The sequence below is a fragment of the Dicentrarchus labrax genome, unplaced genomic scaffold (assembly GCF_905237075.1).
Source record: "Dicentrarchus labrax unplaced genomic scaffold, dlabrax2021, whole genome shotgun sequence".
NCBI lineage: Eukaryota > Metazoa > Chordata > Actinopteri > Moronidae > Dicentrarchus > Dicentrarchus labrax.
Genome location: NW_026136702.1, coordinates 13,383,385 through 13,400,868, shown reverse-complemented (window position 1 = coordinate 13,400,868; position 17,484 = coordinate 13,383,385). Strand labels below are relative to the sequence as shown.

General features: G+C 39.1%; 1 protein-coding gene across 1 annotated transcript in view; it reads right to left on the bottom strand.

The window, feature by feature from the left end:
- sorcs3b (sortilin related VPS10 domain containing receptor 3b) overlaps positions 1-16,873 on the bottom strand; it is a 39,738-nt gene extending 22,865 nt beyond the window's left edge. The window contains exons 1-2 of the mRNA XM_051378188.1: positions 15,993-16,873; positions 2,009-2,076 (exon numbers count right to left, since the gene is read on the bottom strand). Coding sequence (XP_051234148.1) covers positions 2,009-2,076; positions 15,993-16,688 — 764 coding nt within the window. The 5' untranslated portion in view covers positions 16,689-16,873. The remainder of the gene's footprint in view (positions 1-2,008; positions 2,077-15,992) is intronic.
- Between the last annotated feature and the right edge of the window lie 611 nt (positions 16,874-17,484).

Sequence of the window (17,484 nt, the reverse complement as noted above, 5' to 3'; positions counted from 1 at the left end):
TAATGAAACCAGTAGCTGCCTGCCAGGTACGAAATCAATTTATGAACTTCAGTTATGCTGAAAATGGTCAGCTGTAAGGTAAGTATATACAGTAAATTAAATTTGTAGTTAAAGGGCTATTGTATAAGGACTTTGTAAGCTTACAGCATATAAGCCATTACTCTCCTTTCATGTTAGTAGACATTTGTATCTTGAAGACAGTGAGGAAAGAATTTAAAGGCATCCTTTCCAGAGCAGCAGTGAAATCCCCTTTTATACAGTTTGTATCTTAAATTGTTGCTAAAATGCTCTTTTGTTCTCTTTGTTTTCATCTGATTTAGACATTTAGTTACATACTCTTGTTTTCTGTTTTCTGTTCAGCAGTGAAAGCTTAATTGTGGAATTTGTTGCTATAATCCAACACAAAGGTGACAAACATTGATTTATGTTTTAAAAAGCAGATAAAAAGAGAAAAATAAATAACCTAGTTCCTGGTTGTTATTACTTAACGTGCTGTGTTTAAACAAAATAAGACATTTAGGTGTCTTACATCATCATGTAAAGATACTTGCTCTTCACAGAACTGCCTGTTCCTTACACGTCCATGCATCTCATGACAAGGGTAGATGTGTTTGTCATCCCAATCTTCATATTTCTCCTCGCCACAAACAGCCAATCCACGCTCTCAGTTCTACCTGAGTGCCTCCAAATGTAATTTCACTGCATAATTGGATAGATACCCAGTGTCTGCTATCATTGTCTGTGCATTAATCTAAAACGTCCCATTTGCTGTTGACATTGTTTTCAAAGACTCACCCCTAAACACATTTGTATTTGCGCTTAAGTACTCCTTTCAGTTGGCATATCTGTCTTTGATTGTGGCTGTGGAGGAAAGACTGCAATTATATCGGGAAGTGTATTTAGCAGAAAAGGCAGCCATCTCAAAACACAAAGGGACTTGATGTGTGTTTAGATGGGTTCTGCACCCATTGATCTGCACAGTGCATTTTGCCACCAACAGTGGCCTGGAGCTGTAGTCATAAATCATTTATTGTGTTATCACAGAAATCATTTACTCCCGTTTCTTTTCATAACATTCAAATCTCTGCTTTTCTAATACCCATACTAAGAGCCTTCGTGCACCCCCTGAGGTACACTCTAATTTACTCGTGGTGCCATTGTTAAGCAGACACCTTGATGATGGAAGACCTCCTGTACACAATATGGGATTTCAAAACGTGTCAAGTCGGGTGTAAATCTTAGTGGCGCCTCTGGTGAAACAGATATTAATTTGAAACTCTATGCTTGGCGGACTGATGGTCTCTTTTTCACATGTATTTCAGAATGAAATGAGTTCTCTGCAGGCTATGGGATAGGTGAGAAAAAAAAGGCATATGAGAGGCTGGATTGGGCTCTGTGGTATAATCCTTAATGAATTCCATTCTTATTTATGACCTGACAGGGCACTGTAACTCACCTCTCAATACATACTGAATGGAATTACTACGGCTATACAGTAGCAATTGCATGTCAATTGCCTCTGAAACAAAAGGTTAGGGATGACAATCAATCAAAAACTCCATCAGGAAGTTTCTAGGTCAGAGGAAAAAGAGCCACAGATCCAAACAAAGAATCCCTCAGAAGTCTTCCGGCTTATCTTTCAAAAAGTTTCTTTGCTTATGATGGACAGAAAATAGGTTGGGCCTTTTCTAAAAGGTTGTTGCAGTCTCAGTTGTGTTATTTATGGGACAGCAGGAAGCAAAGAGGAGAATGCTTCATTCTCAACTGCTTCACATTGCTTTATTAAAACATACTTTATATTGGCTTCCAGTGTAACTTGATTGTTCATATCCTAGCTAGGGAGAACACTATAAATCATACTCGCAGTGCTCTGCAGTCTCTATGAATACATTATTCTTATTGTTTTTAGGGCTGTGCTTTTGCATTTTTATAAAATTCTTGCAATGATTCCATAACCTTTCTATTTCGATGGGAAAGGAAAAATAGCAGTGATTAAAAACAAACTTACCTCCAGAGTGAGCTCTCAGTAACAGCTCCCAGGTTGAAGTCATACAGCTTTGTCAAGATCAGGATCACCTAAAATGTAGGAGCAACAGACATATGTAAGTACATGCCAACGTCTGCACTAAAAAGCCTTTGCATAAATGCCTCACCAGCATACATTACCTGTCTACTCCTAATGACGTGGAATGAATACATGTCTGCTACATCCCTTTACTAATAAATATCAGCCTCATACAGTATGTTCCAATGACAAGTGATCCTCATGTTGTCAAGAGATGTCAGTCTGCCAGTGGCAGGATCTGAAAAAAAAATCCATGTGGGCTGTCAAGAATTGTGTCTGTATCTCATGTGGAATGATACCTACATGACAGCAAAATCTGAACATAATTGTTCACTGAACAATGAAAAGAAATGTAGTCAGCGGTTGCCACCACTCTCTCTCTCGTTCACTATTCCCTTTGTCTTTTTTTTTTAAAACTTCTGTTACTCCTTTTACCTTCAAAATAGTGAGGTGGTTTAGCTGCAAAGGCACCAAGAAATCTTGATCGTGAATGTTGATGGAAGATGTTATGTCACTTATATTACTCATTGGTAGACGTCCAGCTCCAGTTTGGGCTAAATGCTTTTGCGTGTTCTCTGAGGATGGTTGGACAATGTGTTTCTGGGGAAACAAAAATCTAGCCCATAAAAGCCTGCCAAGGCACAGAGGGCAGAGTGAAATGGTGTGCAAACGAATTATTGTCACTCCAATGGCATTATAAATGACTTCCCATGGGGATGCTCATAACTCAGGATAGAAAGGGGGGTTGGGGTGGAGAGTTTAGGGCAGGGCATGGAGGGAGGGGGAAGGAATGGTAGATAATAACAATCAAGGAGCAGAAACATGGCATAATATGAGGATTTTTTTAAAAAGCCTGAAAGATAGGTCAAAAGCTCAATTACAGTGAGTTTAAACACATTAACCTTGTGGGACCCACGGAACGAGTCATTAAACCGAGAAAAGCCACACAAGACTCGGAGGAACAAAGACATGCCTCTAAGTCTGCTTTGAAAATGTTAAAAACCCAATTGACCCACAATTTAGCCATCAAACAGCCAATGTGCATGGTTGGGACTATCTGCATTACAGGTTAATTAACCAATCACACGGAGAGATAAGCATTTGCATAACTAAATGCACCATGTCTGCAAGGTCCAACGCTGGAGTCTGAATCAATTTGGAGTACAGACTTAGTTAAATGGCTGTGATGTTAGGCCTAATTGCCTGCTTTGAAAAATAGATACGAAAGAAAAACTCTGTCAAACTGTTGATCGTTTGTCTCTTTATTTCTCTTTTACTAAGAACAGTGACTCTGTGTCATGGAACATTATAAATACTACAAGGTAAATTGAATCTGGAATTGATTTTAATCAGTGTCAAACTAGAGGCAGTTCATTCCTAACCAAAGGGATTCAAATATCCAGCACTGCAAATTAATTGAGTGAACAACGAATGAATGTTCACAGTTTTAAGGGTTTCAATCACTTGCACCATTTTGCACATGGATCCAATTTAATCAAATGTTCATGAATTTAGTTGAGGATGTAAAACAGTCTCTAAAAATAGCCACAAATGACAAAACTTGATAACAAAAAAGCCTCTTAGCACCCAAGCTGTAATTGCCATTAGGAGCTCTGTCTTAACTGTTGTCAACGTGTTTGTGCGGCTGGCTCATTAACAAAAGCTGACCCGTTGAATTGGGTCAGTGAAGAGCTACCTCAGGGACCAACAGACTAGTGAGGCACATGACTGTTTGGATGATTTGTCCCTAAGTGGATACATCAAGAGTACATCACTGGAGACTGTGTGTTCCCACGTCTTCAACATTATTGATAGGCTGTGCATCTGTGACTCGAGTCAATAGGGAGTAAGTGCTATACATGCAAATGCTGAGACGAGTGGGGAATAGGACATGACGTGCACAACAGATGCGCGACTTAAACTGTGAAAAACACGAAAATGAAGTTGCATTAAACGCATATTTTAAGAGTTTATGGTGCGGCCTTGCATTTATGTAAATACAGGGAACAAACAAACACAAAATGGCTCCAGAATTATTTTGAGCCTTCTAGGTAAATACAATTTTCCATGCATATCATCGCTCACTTGCATACATGAAATTAAGTAAGGACCCTGGAAGGCCAAAAGCAGTGCATTTATTCATGTTTATGTTTTATTGATGTGAGCAAAGAGAGCTTTGCCCCAGGAAAGTCAACCAATCATTTTTCAGATTGGCTCTCACCCTCCGAGGAGTTGGGTTTAGTCATCCTTTTATCCTAACATTCTATTCTTGTCTCTTTCTTTCCCTTCTTTGCTTCCCTTTCCCCCCCATTTTCTTTCCTTCTTGCTTTTTCTCTTTCTTTCATTCATTATTTCATTCTGTCTTTGTTTTTTTTCTTTCTTCCTCTTTAAAACAGTCTCTCCAGGTACTTTTTTTTGCTGTATATATATATTTTTTTCTCGCATCCAGCATTATCACGAGGAACCCACACGTGATAAAATAACAAAATATTAAAAGGGATATCGCCGTCAGGTGCTGTTTAGCCATGCAAAGATTTTTACTCTTTTCAGATAGCTGAATAGACACCTTCCATGGCAACAAGAGTGTTACAGCCATAATTTCATGTGATATACTGTATCAGCTAGAAGTAAGTGTCTCATCCACACATAGACCTACAACACTGCACTTGCACAGGCATTCAAGCATGCAGCGTATGCATGTACTGCACATTCACGGACTGTTGGACCAAATCAAATCTGTAGAAATTCCATATCAATCTGTTTGGGTTTTTTTTAAGAGAAATGCTAAAATTTTTAGAGTGCTTCAGTGGGACGTGAGAGGCATCTCAACACCATGTTGGTGGGCAGACAATTTTCTACACGGCTCGCAATTTAGGTATGAATCATCTCTGTGTACTGTACCGCAATATGGCTATTGATAAAATGAAACAGACTGTACATCAGCGCAGTTTTATTCTGTTTTTTAACACCACACTTCAAATGGAACCTGTTGCGTATTCAGCCAACAGTGAAGCATCATTAAGATGGCACCTCTCATACAGTATTTCTGTATAATTGGTTAGTCAAGGGAAAAAAGGGACCCATACTCTAAACATCCCACTTCCAGACTGTTGTTTCTTTACTTCTCAGGAGTAACACATCATGGGAAGAAGGAACATTCTGAGAGGAATACAGCCACTTTCATGTAGATCTGGTACTGTTTTTGAACCTAACCGGAGGGTACAACTGAAGAATCTAAATTAATTTCTATGGGACCCCCAAAGTTGATAACAGCTTGTGATGTAAGGCTCTTTGTAATAATGCGGCGAACGGCTCATGCTCTGAGAAGCATTAACACATATACCTATTTTTTTTTTACCTTTAGCAACCTTCAAAAAGTTCACAGCTAAAATGATACACATTTACATTCTCATGAATACACATAAGCTTTTGTATATTATACTGTAGGGTAAACACATCCATACACAGAAACATCTCCTGGGACAAACCAGCCTATTTACCTCCTCTGAATCCAACCACAACATCAACATGTCTGATAACTCACTAAAATGTGTCAACTTGAATTTAATATTTTCATTTTAATGTTTAATATTTTTTACCCAAAATATGAGACCTTTTTCTGTCAGCTGTCTTGAAGTCAGTTTTTGTGACCTTGTCAGATTTGATAAACGGAGTAAACGTGGCAGGTTTTTAATCCATCAAGATTGAATTTCACATAATCTGACTGAGTGCAGAAGCTCTTTTATTTAGTGTAGTGTAGATGCACGTGTACAGTAAGTGTATATTTTTGTGTACTTTTTGTGCTTTTCATGGAGATGTCCTGTACCACATAATAATTGTATTATTTATAGTAATAACAATAATCACTTTATTCAACCAGAAAGGTGCCTCAAAGAGATGATGGTTTGTTCACCATAGAGTAGTGGCAAGTTTATTTTTACAATGTAAAATGTCACGCTTAGTATGCATCTCGGTTACATTTTTTAAAGTGGCTATAGTCTATATATTTAAAATAATGATGTATGACAATGTGAAGACAGTGTGACATGGGTTGCTTTTGGTAAATCTACAGAGACTTATATGAATCTGTAGCTCCCCTCAGCTTTACAGGCTTTAGATATTTCAGCTCATTGCTTTGCTGTCAGATTTACTGTTTTGGTTCACTTTTATAGTGTAATTTTTAGCCTCAGCAGAGACTAGTTGTTTTTCAGTGAAAAAGAGACAGTTAGAGACTAGCCGGTGAACATAGCCGAGCATTTTAGCAGCTAAAGAGCCAGATATTTCCCTCAGGAGTCGGTGGAGACCAAATGACCATGTTGCTCCATAAATGCTGGATGTCTAAATGAGCAACTGTTTGCTAACAAGTTTGCCATTTCATCCTAAAAAGGTGATATGTTAATGATTTGTTTAAAAACAATACTATCTCATAAGTCTAAAATATCTATGTCAATATCAGGTTGATATCAAAGGTTTGGTACAATCTGATCAAAAAGGAAATGTAAAATTGATTAAATAACAGTCTTTTTTACAGAATTATAAAGGATATACAGATGAGCAACAAATATATTACAGTAATTAAGAAATGACTATAAAAACAGCGATGATCACAATATATCCTAAAATTCCTACAGAATACAAAAGTTGCCTCTAAACCATAAAGAATATAATTTTAGGGCAAATGGAGTCAGTAATAGGTCAGGTAAGAGCCTAGATTTTACATAATTGTTCATACCTGTTTCATAGTGTTAATTACCCCAAAATTTACTCTCTGCCATTGCTGCTTTGAATAAGAAGCCGAAGAAGTGGTTTGGAAGAGGAAGCGGGGTGAAAAACGTAGAACACAGTGGGAAGAGCCAAGTCTACCAAATAATACAGATCCACGGAGGCCTCCTAATGCATCCTGGCCATTATCAGGCACCAAAAGCTGGCATTTCAGTGTGAGGAGAGCAAGCTGGGACTCCATTGTTCACCTCACTACACTGCATTTCAGTGAATGTATTCCTGAGGACACAAAAATAAAACCAGTTTCATTTGTTGTTAAGCTCATTACATTCTCCACTTCATTAAGGCAAGGAAGACAGAAGCCTAGGGCAAGAGAGAGTCACTTGAGTAATTTGACAAACACTGTTTTCTTTAAGTCAACTAGTTAATTAATGTCCTAGCTCTCCTACCCACACTGAAAATTTCGGGGTCTGTTGTAGACTACCACTTTTTAATTTTAATTTCTTGTGATACAAGAGGAAAAGATCACCAGCCAAGCACAAAAAAAAAAGATTGATTTGTGTCCTTTGTCGAGTCAAATGGGATTTAGACAAACCCGCTTAAAATATAGGACTAACAGTGTAGATGTAGAAAGTAATCTGTGTATCAAAACAAGCTCAAAACTTTAGTGTCACAACACATCCAACACTGTAGACACAAATAGGAACTGACTTATTTTTCCCTCACAGGAATTAAAGATTAATATATTCATGCATCCATTAGAAATTATCTGATGCAAACACCTGCAGAGAAAAGTATTGGTTGCAAATTTGCATACATTTCTTTAAGGCTTGACAGCAGCTAGGGCAAAATCAAGAGGTGGGTGGAGGGATAAAAACACAGCATCTTGATTGTGGCTCTGTGAGGACGTCTCCAAAGTAGAGCACTTAGCAGAAAAGACAAACTGCTTTTAAGAGAAATGGTGCGGTCGAAGAGAGGCCTTACTCTGTCCTCATCTTATCTGTGGACCAAATTGATTGTTTGTACTTTTGTGGGTGAAAACATACTCGAGGGATGCCGCTTTCATCAAGTAAACCTCAGTGAAATGTCCCTCGTGCATTAGTCTGCTGTCTGTATGTTTGCTTATCCTCCCGACTCCTGAGCTTTGGTCATATAGCCCTGATGCTTTGAGCCTCAGAGGGTTCGGCAATCAATTCAGTCCATTATGGGGGGGGGGGGAATTAATGAAATGGGCTGACTATAAAAGGGCCTCACTTCAAATGCAGCTCCATTGTGAGGAGGTTTTGTGGGCATGTTATGTCTCTCTGCTGCTTACAACAATACACAATAAACTGTACTGTTTGCCTTTAGTGGGATAAAAGATTAGTGTTGGTCTGCTTCATTTCTTTAAAGTAAGCTTGGGGTAAAAATTCTACGAAATATGTTTAATGGACTAGGAATAGAAATATACAGCAACCATATTTTGCCTCTGTGTTTTGATGTTGATGTCACACTACAATGCACTGTCTAGAAAAAAGGTGAAAAACAAGGAAGAAACAGCATTCAAGGACAAATCTGATGGAAATTGTAGAAGTCATTTAAATGTTTTGACACATTTGACAAAGTTTTAGTCACATCCCGTGCAATTTAAAATTAATTTGATGCATTGGAAACAGTGTGGAGAGCCAAAAACACAACATTAGCATTTTATTCTTACAGGGTTTTTGTTCTGCGCCACTTTCATTTGTTCAGACTTAGCGCACAGAGGTTGAAAGTACAGTGCATGTCTACGGTTTACTTTTTGTGTGTAATCCTGTTATTCATCAAGCTATGGAACTAGCTGTAATATGACAATATATAAACAGTTTTTTGATAAGTTTGCATTTTGAAGAACTTTGAGCACCACTCAGACATTTCTTGCAGTCTCCTCTGTTCCTTCATAGCTTTGGCTCCTAATGGCTCGGCTTCTGCCCGCGGGGGTCTGAGCTGGAGCCAAAGGCGGTAGTGGGTCCAAATTGAGATTTTGGAAGAGAGAAACCCTCCACCTAAAATTACCCCCTTCACTGCCAAAAGTGCTGTGAGACTAAGATCATGTGCTAAGTGTGTCACACATATCCCCATTTTGTCATTTCCCCCCTTTTCTTATTTGCATTTTACATAATGTGCTGAAGCAGAGACTAGCTACTTTCTTTGTTTCTATATCTCCCATAAATTCCGCTTATCTACTACTTATTTGTTTTGTCTGTTACATTTATTCAGAAAAATACATGCTTATGTTCAATGGAAACGTCTTTTACAGGGAACAAAGTATGTAATTGGACTGAACTGAAGACATGGGGAGGTGGCCAGATTGGAGGGCAGGTGTCAGTGCTGCCAGACTGGGCAGTTTTTCAGCAGAACGGGCGAGTAAAATTTGTTTTGTGCGTAATTTGGGCTACTTTTTTGTATCACTCAGGCTGTTTCCACTGACAAAAAGTTGTAGATACAGTCCAGTGAATCGGCCCTTTCTCCTCTCCAGGTATTATGATTACGACTGACAGGGGACAGAGTTCACTGGCCTTGACATGCAGCGACTGATAAGTGATGACCGACAAAATCAAATGTCATTTCAGTTCATTACAATGAGGCTAAAACTTTGGTTACAAAGTTATAGCTCTGATAAAAGCCTTGTAAAAGCTTACATCTGTTCATATAAGTGATGACCTTTTGCTATGGCTGTCCCGAATACCATTTTCGGTAGTAACAGCAAATATTTGACGCTTTGGCTGGGGAAGGACTCAGCCAGAGATTTGTCAGTGCACATTTAACTGTGCAATTAAAAAGTAGAACTATAGTACAAGAATGTGCTGACAAAATGTGTTTTGCAGTTTGCCACACATAGTCGGGCCACAGATATAGACGGGTTATAAATGGTGACAATCACATATGTTTTGCAGAGAAATCGAGAGGGAGAGAGAGAGACAGAGTGGGAGAGAGATGTTCTTTGGTATTGCAATAGAAGACACAGAGGATATTTTACAAGCACAGACCAGGTAAGGCAGAAGCTGAACAGTGAACACACCTGGTTGGTGCCGATGTCATTTGGTACCACGTTGATTTTGAAAATCTTTATGACGCCTTTGTGGCTATGATTGCATATTGTAGCTTAAAACGATTCAAAAAGCTAGTTAACATCTGGCAGATACATTAATTATTGTTTTCTCAATATGTTAATTAAAAATATAATCTTGGCTGCATTAAGTTTCCTTCAAAATGTATTTGCTTTAGCAAATAAGTTGAAACATTATTTTAAGAAGACAGGGTTGATACCGTCAGTATTGGCTTTTGGTTATCATACATAGCGTTTATTTGATTACATGCTCATTGAAAAATGATGCTACATAACTTTTGTAACAGTTTATAATAAAGTCGGTGATTTAGAGTGTAATTTCATCATATCATTCAGGTATTTTGGAGGAAAGAAGAAATACTGGAACACAAAACTGAGGTTTGGTAAAAAATGGTGTTAACACAAATATTGCAGAAGGTAATTATGCTATAATGTATTTAACAGTTAAGTTACCAAAACGGTAAGGTAACAGTTTTGTTGCCCAGTATCCCAAAGGTACATCATACTTACAAATAAGTACAATTTATTTCTCATTTCTTCTAAAATGCCCAGTTGTTACTCTCTTGGTACCCATAGTCTTCTTTTCTTTCTCTGTACTTTTAAGTAGTAAGAAGGATTTTATTGGTAAATTCATACAAATTATACTGCAGTTATTGCACTGTATTATAGTGTTGCCTTATTCTTTTGCAGAGATGCCCTTAAACTTGAATTGTGTACAATGTCACATAGTTTGTTTCTTTGCTATTTTCTGTCTTTGTTGGCGAGTTTGCTCACAAAATGTTGTTTACTGTAATATCATCATAAAGCTATAATTTCCAAACATTTTAATTTCCGAGACTGGATGATCGTATTTATCACACCCAGTTACATTTTTTTAACAGCTTCAGTAGTCCATCTACACTTTCTAAAATGTTTACTGAACATCATGCAAGATAATTTCAATTACCTCTGTGTGGAAATTTGCAGAATTGAAAGGCATAGCAAGAATATGCAAGCAAGGAAGGATATAAATCAATGGAAATATAATCTAAGATGGTGATGAACAGCACTATTTCACACAATTTAACTATTTAGTTTATCAATATCTCAAAAGCACAGCATGCGATCAGGAATCAAATATGACTGGCTTCAGCTTTAGAGGGTGTTTTGAAATGGTAGCTGCAGTAGTAAAGCTGGAATACAATTACAAGTTATTTCAAATTCAATGCTTAGTTGTTTAAATAATTTGTAGTCTCATGACATTCTTATTGATGTCAATTCACATCCGCACCAATTCAATCATTAACTCATGTAAATGAAATGTAGTATCTGCCAAGTCTCACCTCTGCAAACGTTTTGATGAATATTGTTGCCATAATTTCATCCATATTTATGTGTCCATTTATACAACTTCTAATTTTCACTATAACTCAATATTTCTTGTTCAAAGCAAAAGCAACCAGTCATTTTAAAGGATTTGTTCCAGGATACCCATTGAGTGAGTATTCTGTTTGTGTCATTTTGTGTTTGGAAGTTTTCCATCATCTCCATTGATTACGCAGTGTGTGTGTGTGGTGCTTTAGTTGGGTCTTTTCTATCTCACTAGATAGGAAAAACCATTTCCCTTCTGCAACTAATACATTCCTGTCACTGTTAACTGCCAAGTTAAACCATTATTTAAGCTGACTGCCACCTGAGCAATCCCAGTCATCTTTAAACATGATAGTAACTGCTGTGCTGCTTCAGGCAATATGCTGCTTCAAGACCCAGTGAGGCTCAGTGCATAATGTTACCAAACCGGGGTCACTTGGTTTGCCTGATATTAGGAGTGAGGAAACTAAAGAACTAAACAAAATCAGCCATGACCTTTAGCCATTAAAACTTATTTTCATAAAGTGCCACACTTTGTGTAAACTCCATGATGATTAATAAAGAAGTCGTCTCCCAATTTGAATTTGAATTTTATGATTTTCCCAATCAGAAAATGCATAAATTTGTTTTCATAACCTAATCACAGCTATAGTATGTGTCTACCACACTGCGACAGTTATTAAACTAATTAATCACATGCAAACCTGTCAAATACGATTCTGCACCCGCTTTGTCACTTTGATTAAAATTGAAATATAAGTGTGTGTGTGTGTGTGTGTGTGTGTGTGTGTGTGTGTGTGTGTGTGTGTGTGTGTGCATGTGTGTTAAAAAGAGAGAGAGACAGACAGATAGGGAGGCAGAAAGGAATCGAGCAGTGACAGTGTGCTTGAACATACAAGTGATGGCAGGCCTTTACTTGCTGCTTAAAATGCACTTTGTGAGGCAAAGCTACAGTGTAACTGCTGAGGAAGTGCTGAGAGCCTATGTTGATGTGATGCATTATGGCCCCCAAGCACAAATGATTTATGAAAAAAAGGGTGCACATGCATGTCATTTAAGGAGTAAAAACTGGGATTTCACTGAATTATTACTACAGAGGGAGTGCGACTTGTATCCGGGTGTGCCATAAAATAAAACTGAGACAGACAAAAAAAGGAAATGCCTTAAAAAATTGCCCAGCCAGGCTCCTGAGCAATTGTTTTTGCTGTAGTAACCAGCAGTCTACCTCTTACATAGCATGCAGGACTGCTGCAGTTTCTATCAGCATCCTACAATCACATCAGTGGACAGTGCACCCTAAAGGCTTGAGACGGGCTGGATTAATGAACAGACTTATGGTGCTGACACCCCGAGGGACAAAAATGGCCGGTTGAAAAAAAATGTGTGTGTGTGTGTCTCAGTGTTTTTTTTTGTTGTTTTTTTTTCTATTGGCAACCAAATCCATATTTAGTCAGCAATCTGAATCCGATGCTGTTTCAAAAATAATATCCCGAAAACTTGTTATAATGTGGAAGTTCTGCACAATAGCCTGATACAAAGTGTGTCACAGGAGGGAAATAATTTGTATTGAAATGACCAAACTGGATCAAAATCCCCTTAGCTAACAACTAGGAGGCCAGAGGATGATGAAAAGTGCATGAATAAAAGGTTTTACAAGGTCACATATCAGCCCTTTTTTTATTAAATGGATCTTACCCCTATTTCTACCTGAAAATGCAGTTGTGCGTATAGAATATGAGGGCGAAATTTGGGAAATTTGGGATAATTGACAACTTTGGAATATTCCCCTTTGTTATATCTGAACACTTTGACAGTAGCAGCTTTTCAATGCACATTTCATCATCCTGCAACACCCAAAAACTCTGGTCAAACACCTCTGTGAATTGGGAACCCATTCCATTTGATTTTATGGATCAAGGGGTTTCTATGCAACCAGCTCTGGCATGTTAAATGGAATGGCTGTCTATCTAATGAACCGGTTTTAAACACAAGTGTCCCCCAGGGCCGTGCCATTTCCTCTTTTTTATTGTCTATTTATACCGATGAGATTATGTGCAACAATAACTGCCTCGTTCTGATTAAGCATGCGGACAACATGGCCCAGGAGGCCTGTCTGATTCCCAGTCAGTCACAGCAGAAAAAGACGATGTTACACAGCTGACAGATTGGTTTTGACTCTCGTCACCTAAGACAAAACCTTACAAAAAACCCCAATGAGATTTACAGCACGGCCAAGAAGAACAGCTGGCCTCATCAATGTCTAGCTCCTCCCAAAGAAAGTTCCTAATGGCAGGCCAGTGAGTATGAGCTTAATCTCATGGTACAGTAGGTGGACATTATTCACACCAACATACAATATCATTTCTGCAGCCACCTAGGGGATGTGATGTCAATAACAACGCTAATTAACTGTCCTCAGCTTCAACACGGTGTCCTAGGCTGGTCAGCTGTCTGCGAAAGCTTGCAAAAATGGTCAATCGAGGGCCTAAAATCATTTTGCTGCCAATAACTCCCTGATCACCAGCTGGCTCGCACACTAAGACTTTTGCCTTCAGGGGGGAGGGAGAGGTGGGGAGGGGGCTCTGCATCCCTTGAGTGTAGGATGTGCTGCAATGGCTGTTTAAAAAGATTACCAACAGAGTCATATCACAGCTTGAACACCCATGTGAGGCAAAAGACTGAAATATTGATTTGCCATAGAGGACATCCCCAGCCAAGTGTATTTATTAGTATTTTTAATTAGCTTCATTTCTATTTTTGTTAATATTTATGGCACACATCAGTACAAATCTTGAACCCCTATATCATCCGCATCCACATTCAGGACTGATTTAATCAATCAATATTACATGTAGTTAAGAAGCAGGAATTTGAAAGGGAATTTGTGCAGTATATGTTTTATTCCCATGGTCGAGTCCAATCAATGTTATCTCTCTTAAAGTCAGAGACCAGAGAGCTATGACTCCAGGCTTTGATGTTTCAAACAATCACAGAAATCAAATAATAGTTGAGAAACTGATTTGTGGACAGATTTGAGGTTTTATACGAGGAAATTCTTTATCACATCTGAACTCTGAAGATCCCCCGCTGGCACTTTCACCATCACCTTCTACATCTTTCTCATTTCACTCCCTATGGGATTTTACATCTTGGCCAGATCACAGGCAAAGCCTTGAAGTGAATATTTGATAGAACTACCCTAGACCACAGGAATGAAGTAATTTTCTTTCAAATGTCCCTTTTAGATTGGATTTATTATCAGTCATTTACATCTGATATAGCCTGAGCTCTAACATCTAGTCATAAAATGCCATCAATTTAAACTCTGCAGTTCCAGTCGTACTATTGAGACGGCAGACAGGGGTTCAGACTGTATAAATCTCAGATGTTGACTGGCTGCAGTGACAAGCTCATCAGTGATGATCCACTGAACAGTGTCCTGCAGTACAAAAGGCCATCGTTGGTGAAGACGTCTCAAACCAACAACATATATCACGATACGTCCCACAAAACAGCTTTTATTAGGTGCATTTCTGGTTCATTTCTGTCCACACTGGTGCATCAACATGGCCAACTGTGTGGCGCCTCAGACATTATGACATATTTTACATTTTATATTTGATGAAAAATGTACCACATAAGAAATTACAAGTAGAATCCATCCAGTGAAATATATCAGGGTGTATTTTTTGGGGATTATGTATGAATATTCGCAGTGTTTCTGGGACACTGAAGTCTACTGATGTGGTCCCAGATTAATGTTGCTGCCACACACACCCTTTTGCCCAGCGAACTGAGTTGATGTGAATTACCTGAAGTAAAAAAGGCAAAGTAGCTCCTTTCTCTTGTACAAGGGTGTTTGTAGTTTTAAGATCTTTGTGTCTGATAAACACTGGAGCTTGCAAACACTTTTGCATGCATATGTAAAGTAACAGATAAAATCTCCATGGTTTTGTCTTTGTGAGGGTAAAACCGTGTGTGACCACAAAGTGTACGTGTTGTGTGTGTGTGTGTGGGGGGGGGGCATCATTTAACAGCAAACATATCGCAATGTTGTATTCATCCGGGCAATTAGATGCCTATCAACAAAGTGTGAGTCAAATGTTAATGATGAGAGGCATGGATCATCTGCCAAAAGGTCAGACTGTGTCTCATCAGCGTCACATTAAGGGTCAGTTCCTTTAATTGTAGCTACTGCACCTTCCTGAGAAACATTACTTGATTATTTCATAAATAATTAATGTGTTGTGATTGCTGCCAAAATGCCCGCACCCTCCCATAGCTCAGTGTCACATAAATTTACCTGCGGGGTTTAACTGTTAATTTAAAGTTCAGGTGACAAACACTTTGTTGAAATAAATGATTATATTGTAGTTGGAAAGAGCGAAGAGGGAATCCTGCGAGTGCACAGTCTCATCCATCAGGCGTCCACACACACAGCTGCGCAATCCGCACACAGTCATAACCTCTATGTGGGCAATAACTAAAAGCATAATCATGAATGCAAAAAGAGAAAAACGCAGGGTTCAATTCCAGACTGTGTCAGCCTGAAATAATTGGTTTATAGGAACGAATTCCCCTCTTGCGCGCAAAAACAGCTGTGCGTAAAAATGTGACATACTCATGTAAATCTATCAGACAATGTTGCAAAATGTGCATTTCACACAGAAATAAATTAACTGCATTGTGATCGCTTTATGGGGGACAATACATGTACCGTAAAACCTTTATGATATGATGAAGTGTTTCTGTAAAACTGAAACTCACGCTGCTGTTGTGTCCCGACCAGTGGACCATCGCCTGGTTGTGTGCAGAGTCTCCCGACAGAGCAAAAGTGGATGTGTCCAGGTGCGGCTCACTTTGCCTCGGGTTAGACCCTCTGGCTTCCTCCCCAGCTCGTCGGTACTCGGCTCTGGAGTTGGAAACACCTTGGACAGTCTCCACAAACCGCTCTCTTGACTGCGCTTCTCCACTTATACTCCTATCCACATTTTCGGTGTATGTTGTACCCACGCTCCTCTTTGCCTTCTTTCTTGTGTCAGGAAATGTGTTTTCTAACATTATATTCTCTGTAGGTGGCATTTGGTTGTCCCCGGGGATGTTACCATACTTTTTACTAGGGATCTTGAGACGGTTGGGATAATTTGGTGCCGTTTTGACGCCGATCGGTGCTTCATTTCCAAGTCCGCTCTGTGTTTCTTTTCCCACTTGCTTGCCATTGTTCGGTTTCACATCAGCGACTGCTCCCGTTTCAAAAGCACTTAAAACTTTTATGCTATCGTCGACTTTGAGAGAGACTTCTGATTTTCGGATTACACATGTTTCCAGCGGCGTTACCTCCAGGCGATAAAATCTGTCGTTTGCTCTGGGAGAACTTATTTCCGCTTGAGCCCCAAACTTAGATTGAAAGGAGAGCAATACGAGAGCCAAAAGAGCAAAACTCCAAAATGACCACAGTCCCATTGTGTCCGTCCAAATGGATCAATCTACCAGTTGGGAGAAGAAGAAAAAAGATGTGGCAGAGCTATTCAACTTCTAAAATATTCAAGGTATCATATTTACGAGCAAGAAACCATTCAGCAGACCCGCTCACGTTCAGGAATTTGTCAAAGTGAGGAAGCAGTTGGGGAGGCGCTGCGCATCAGGCAAACGCGCCGACGGAGAGTGACTGCAGGAACGGCTCCAGCTCATTGTTCATGAGCATGTTTGTGCTGGGGGGAAAAAAAACGCCTTTAAAATGTTGAAATCACCCAAAATCATTTCGAAATTATTCCACGCTTTTATTTCAGTCTGGGACGGCAGAGTTTTTATTCAGTTACTGACTGAGGCTATTTATATAAATCTATAAAAGTTATCCAAAACGGCACTTGATTGACTCGGAGCGGTTGACAGCAAAAGTAATTTGTGCTTTCATAGAATCTGAAACGACAGAAAATAAACATCATTTGCTTGCATCAATCAACACCGGATTCACCTGTCAGCCGCGTGCACGCGCGTGCGCACGTGTGATAGTACATGTTGGGGAAATTCAGTTGGACTTCCTGATAAAGATCCAGACGTCTTACTGATGTCGTTTTGATGTGCAGAGCTGCAGAGGTGCAGGCTTTTCTACTGTATTTCTGGTGACACTATAAGAGTTTGTTTTTTTAATTAGGGCCACTAATACAATGCGCCTCAGGCCAGCCAAGGGAAGAAGAGGAGCTTTGAAGTCATACTATGATATGTTTGCTGTCATCTTCATGACTTCTGGTGCCACACA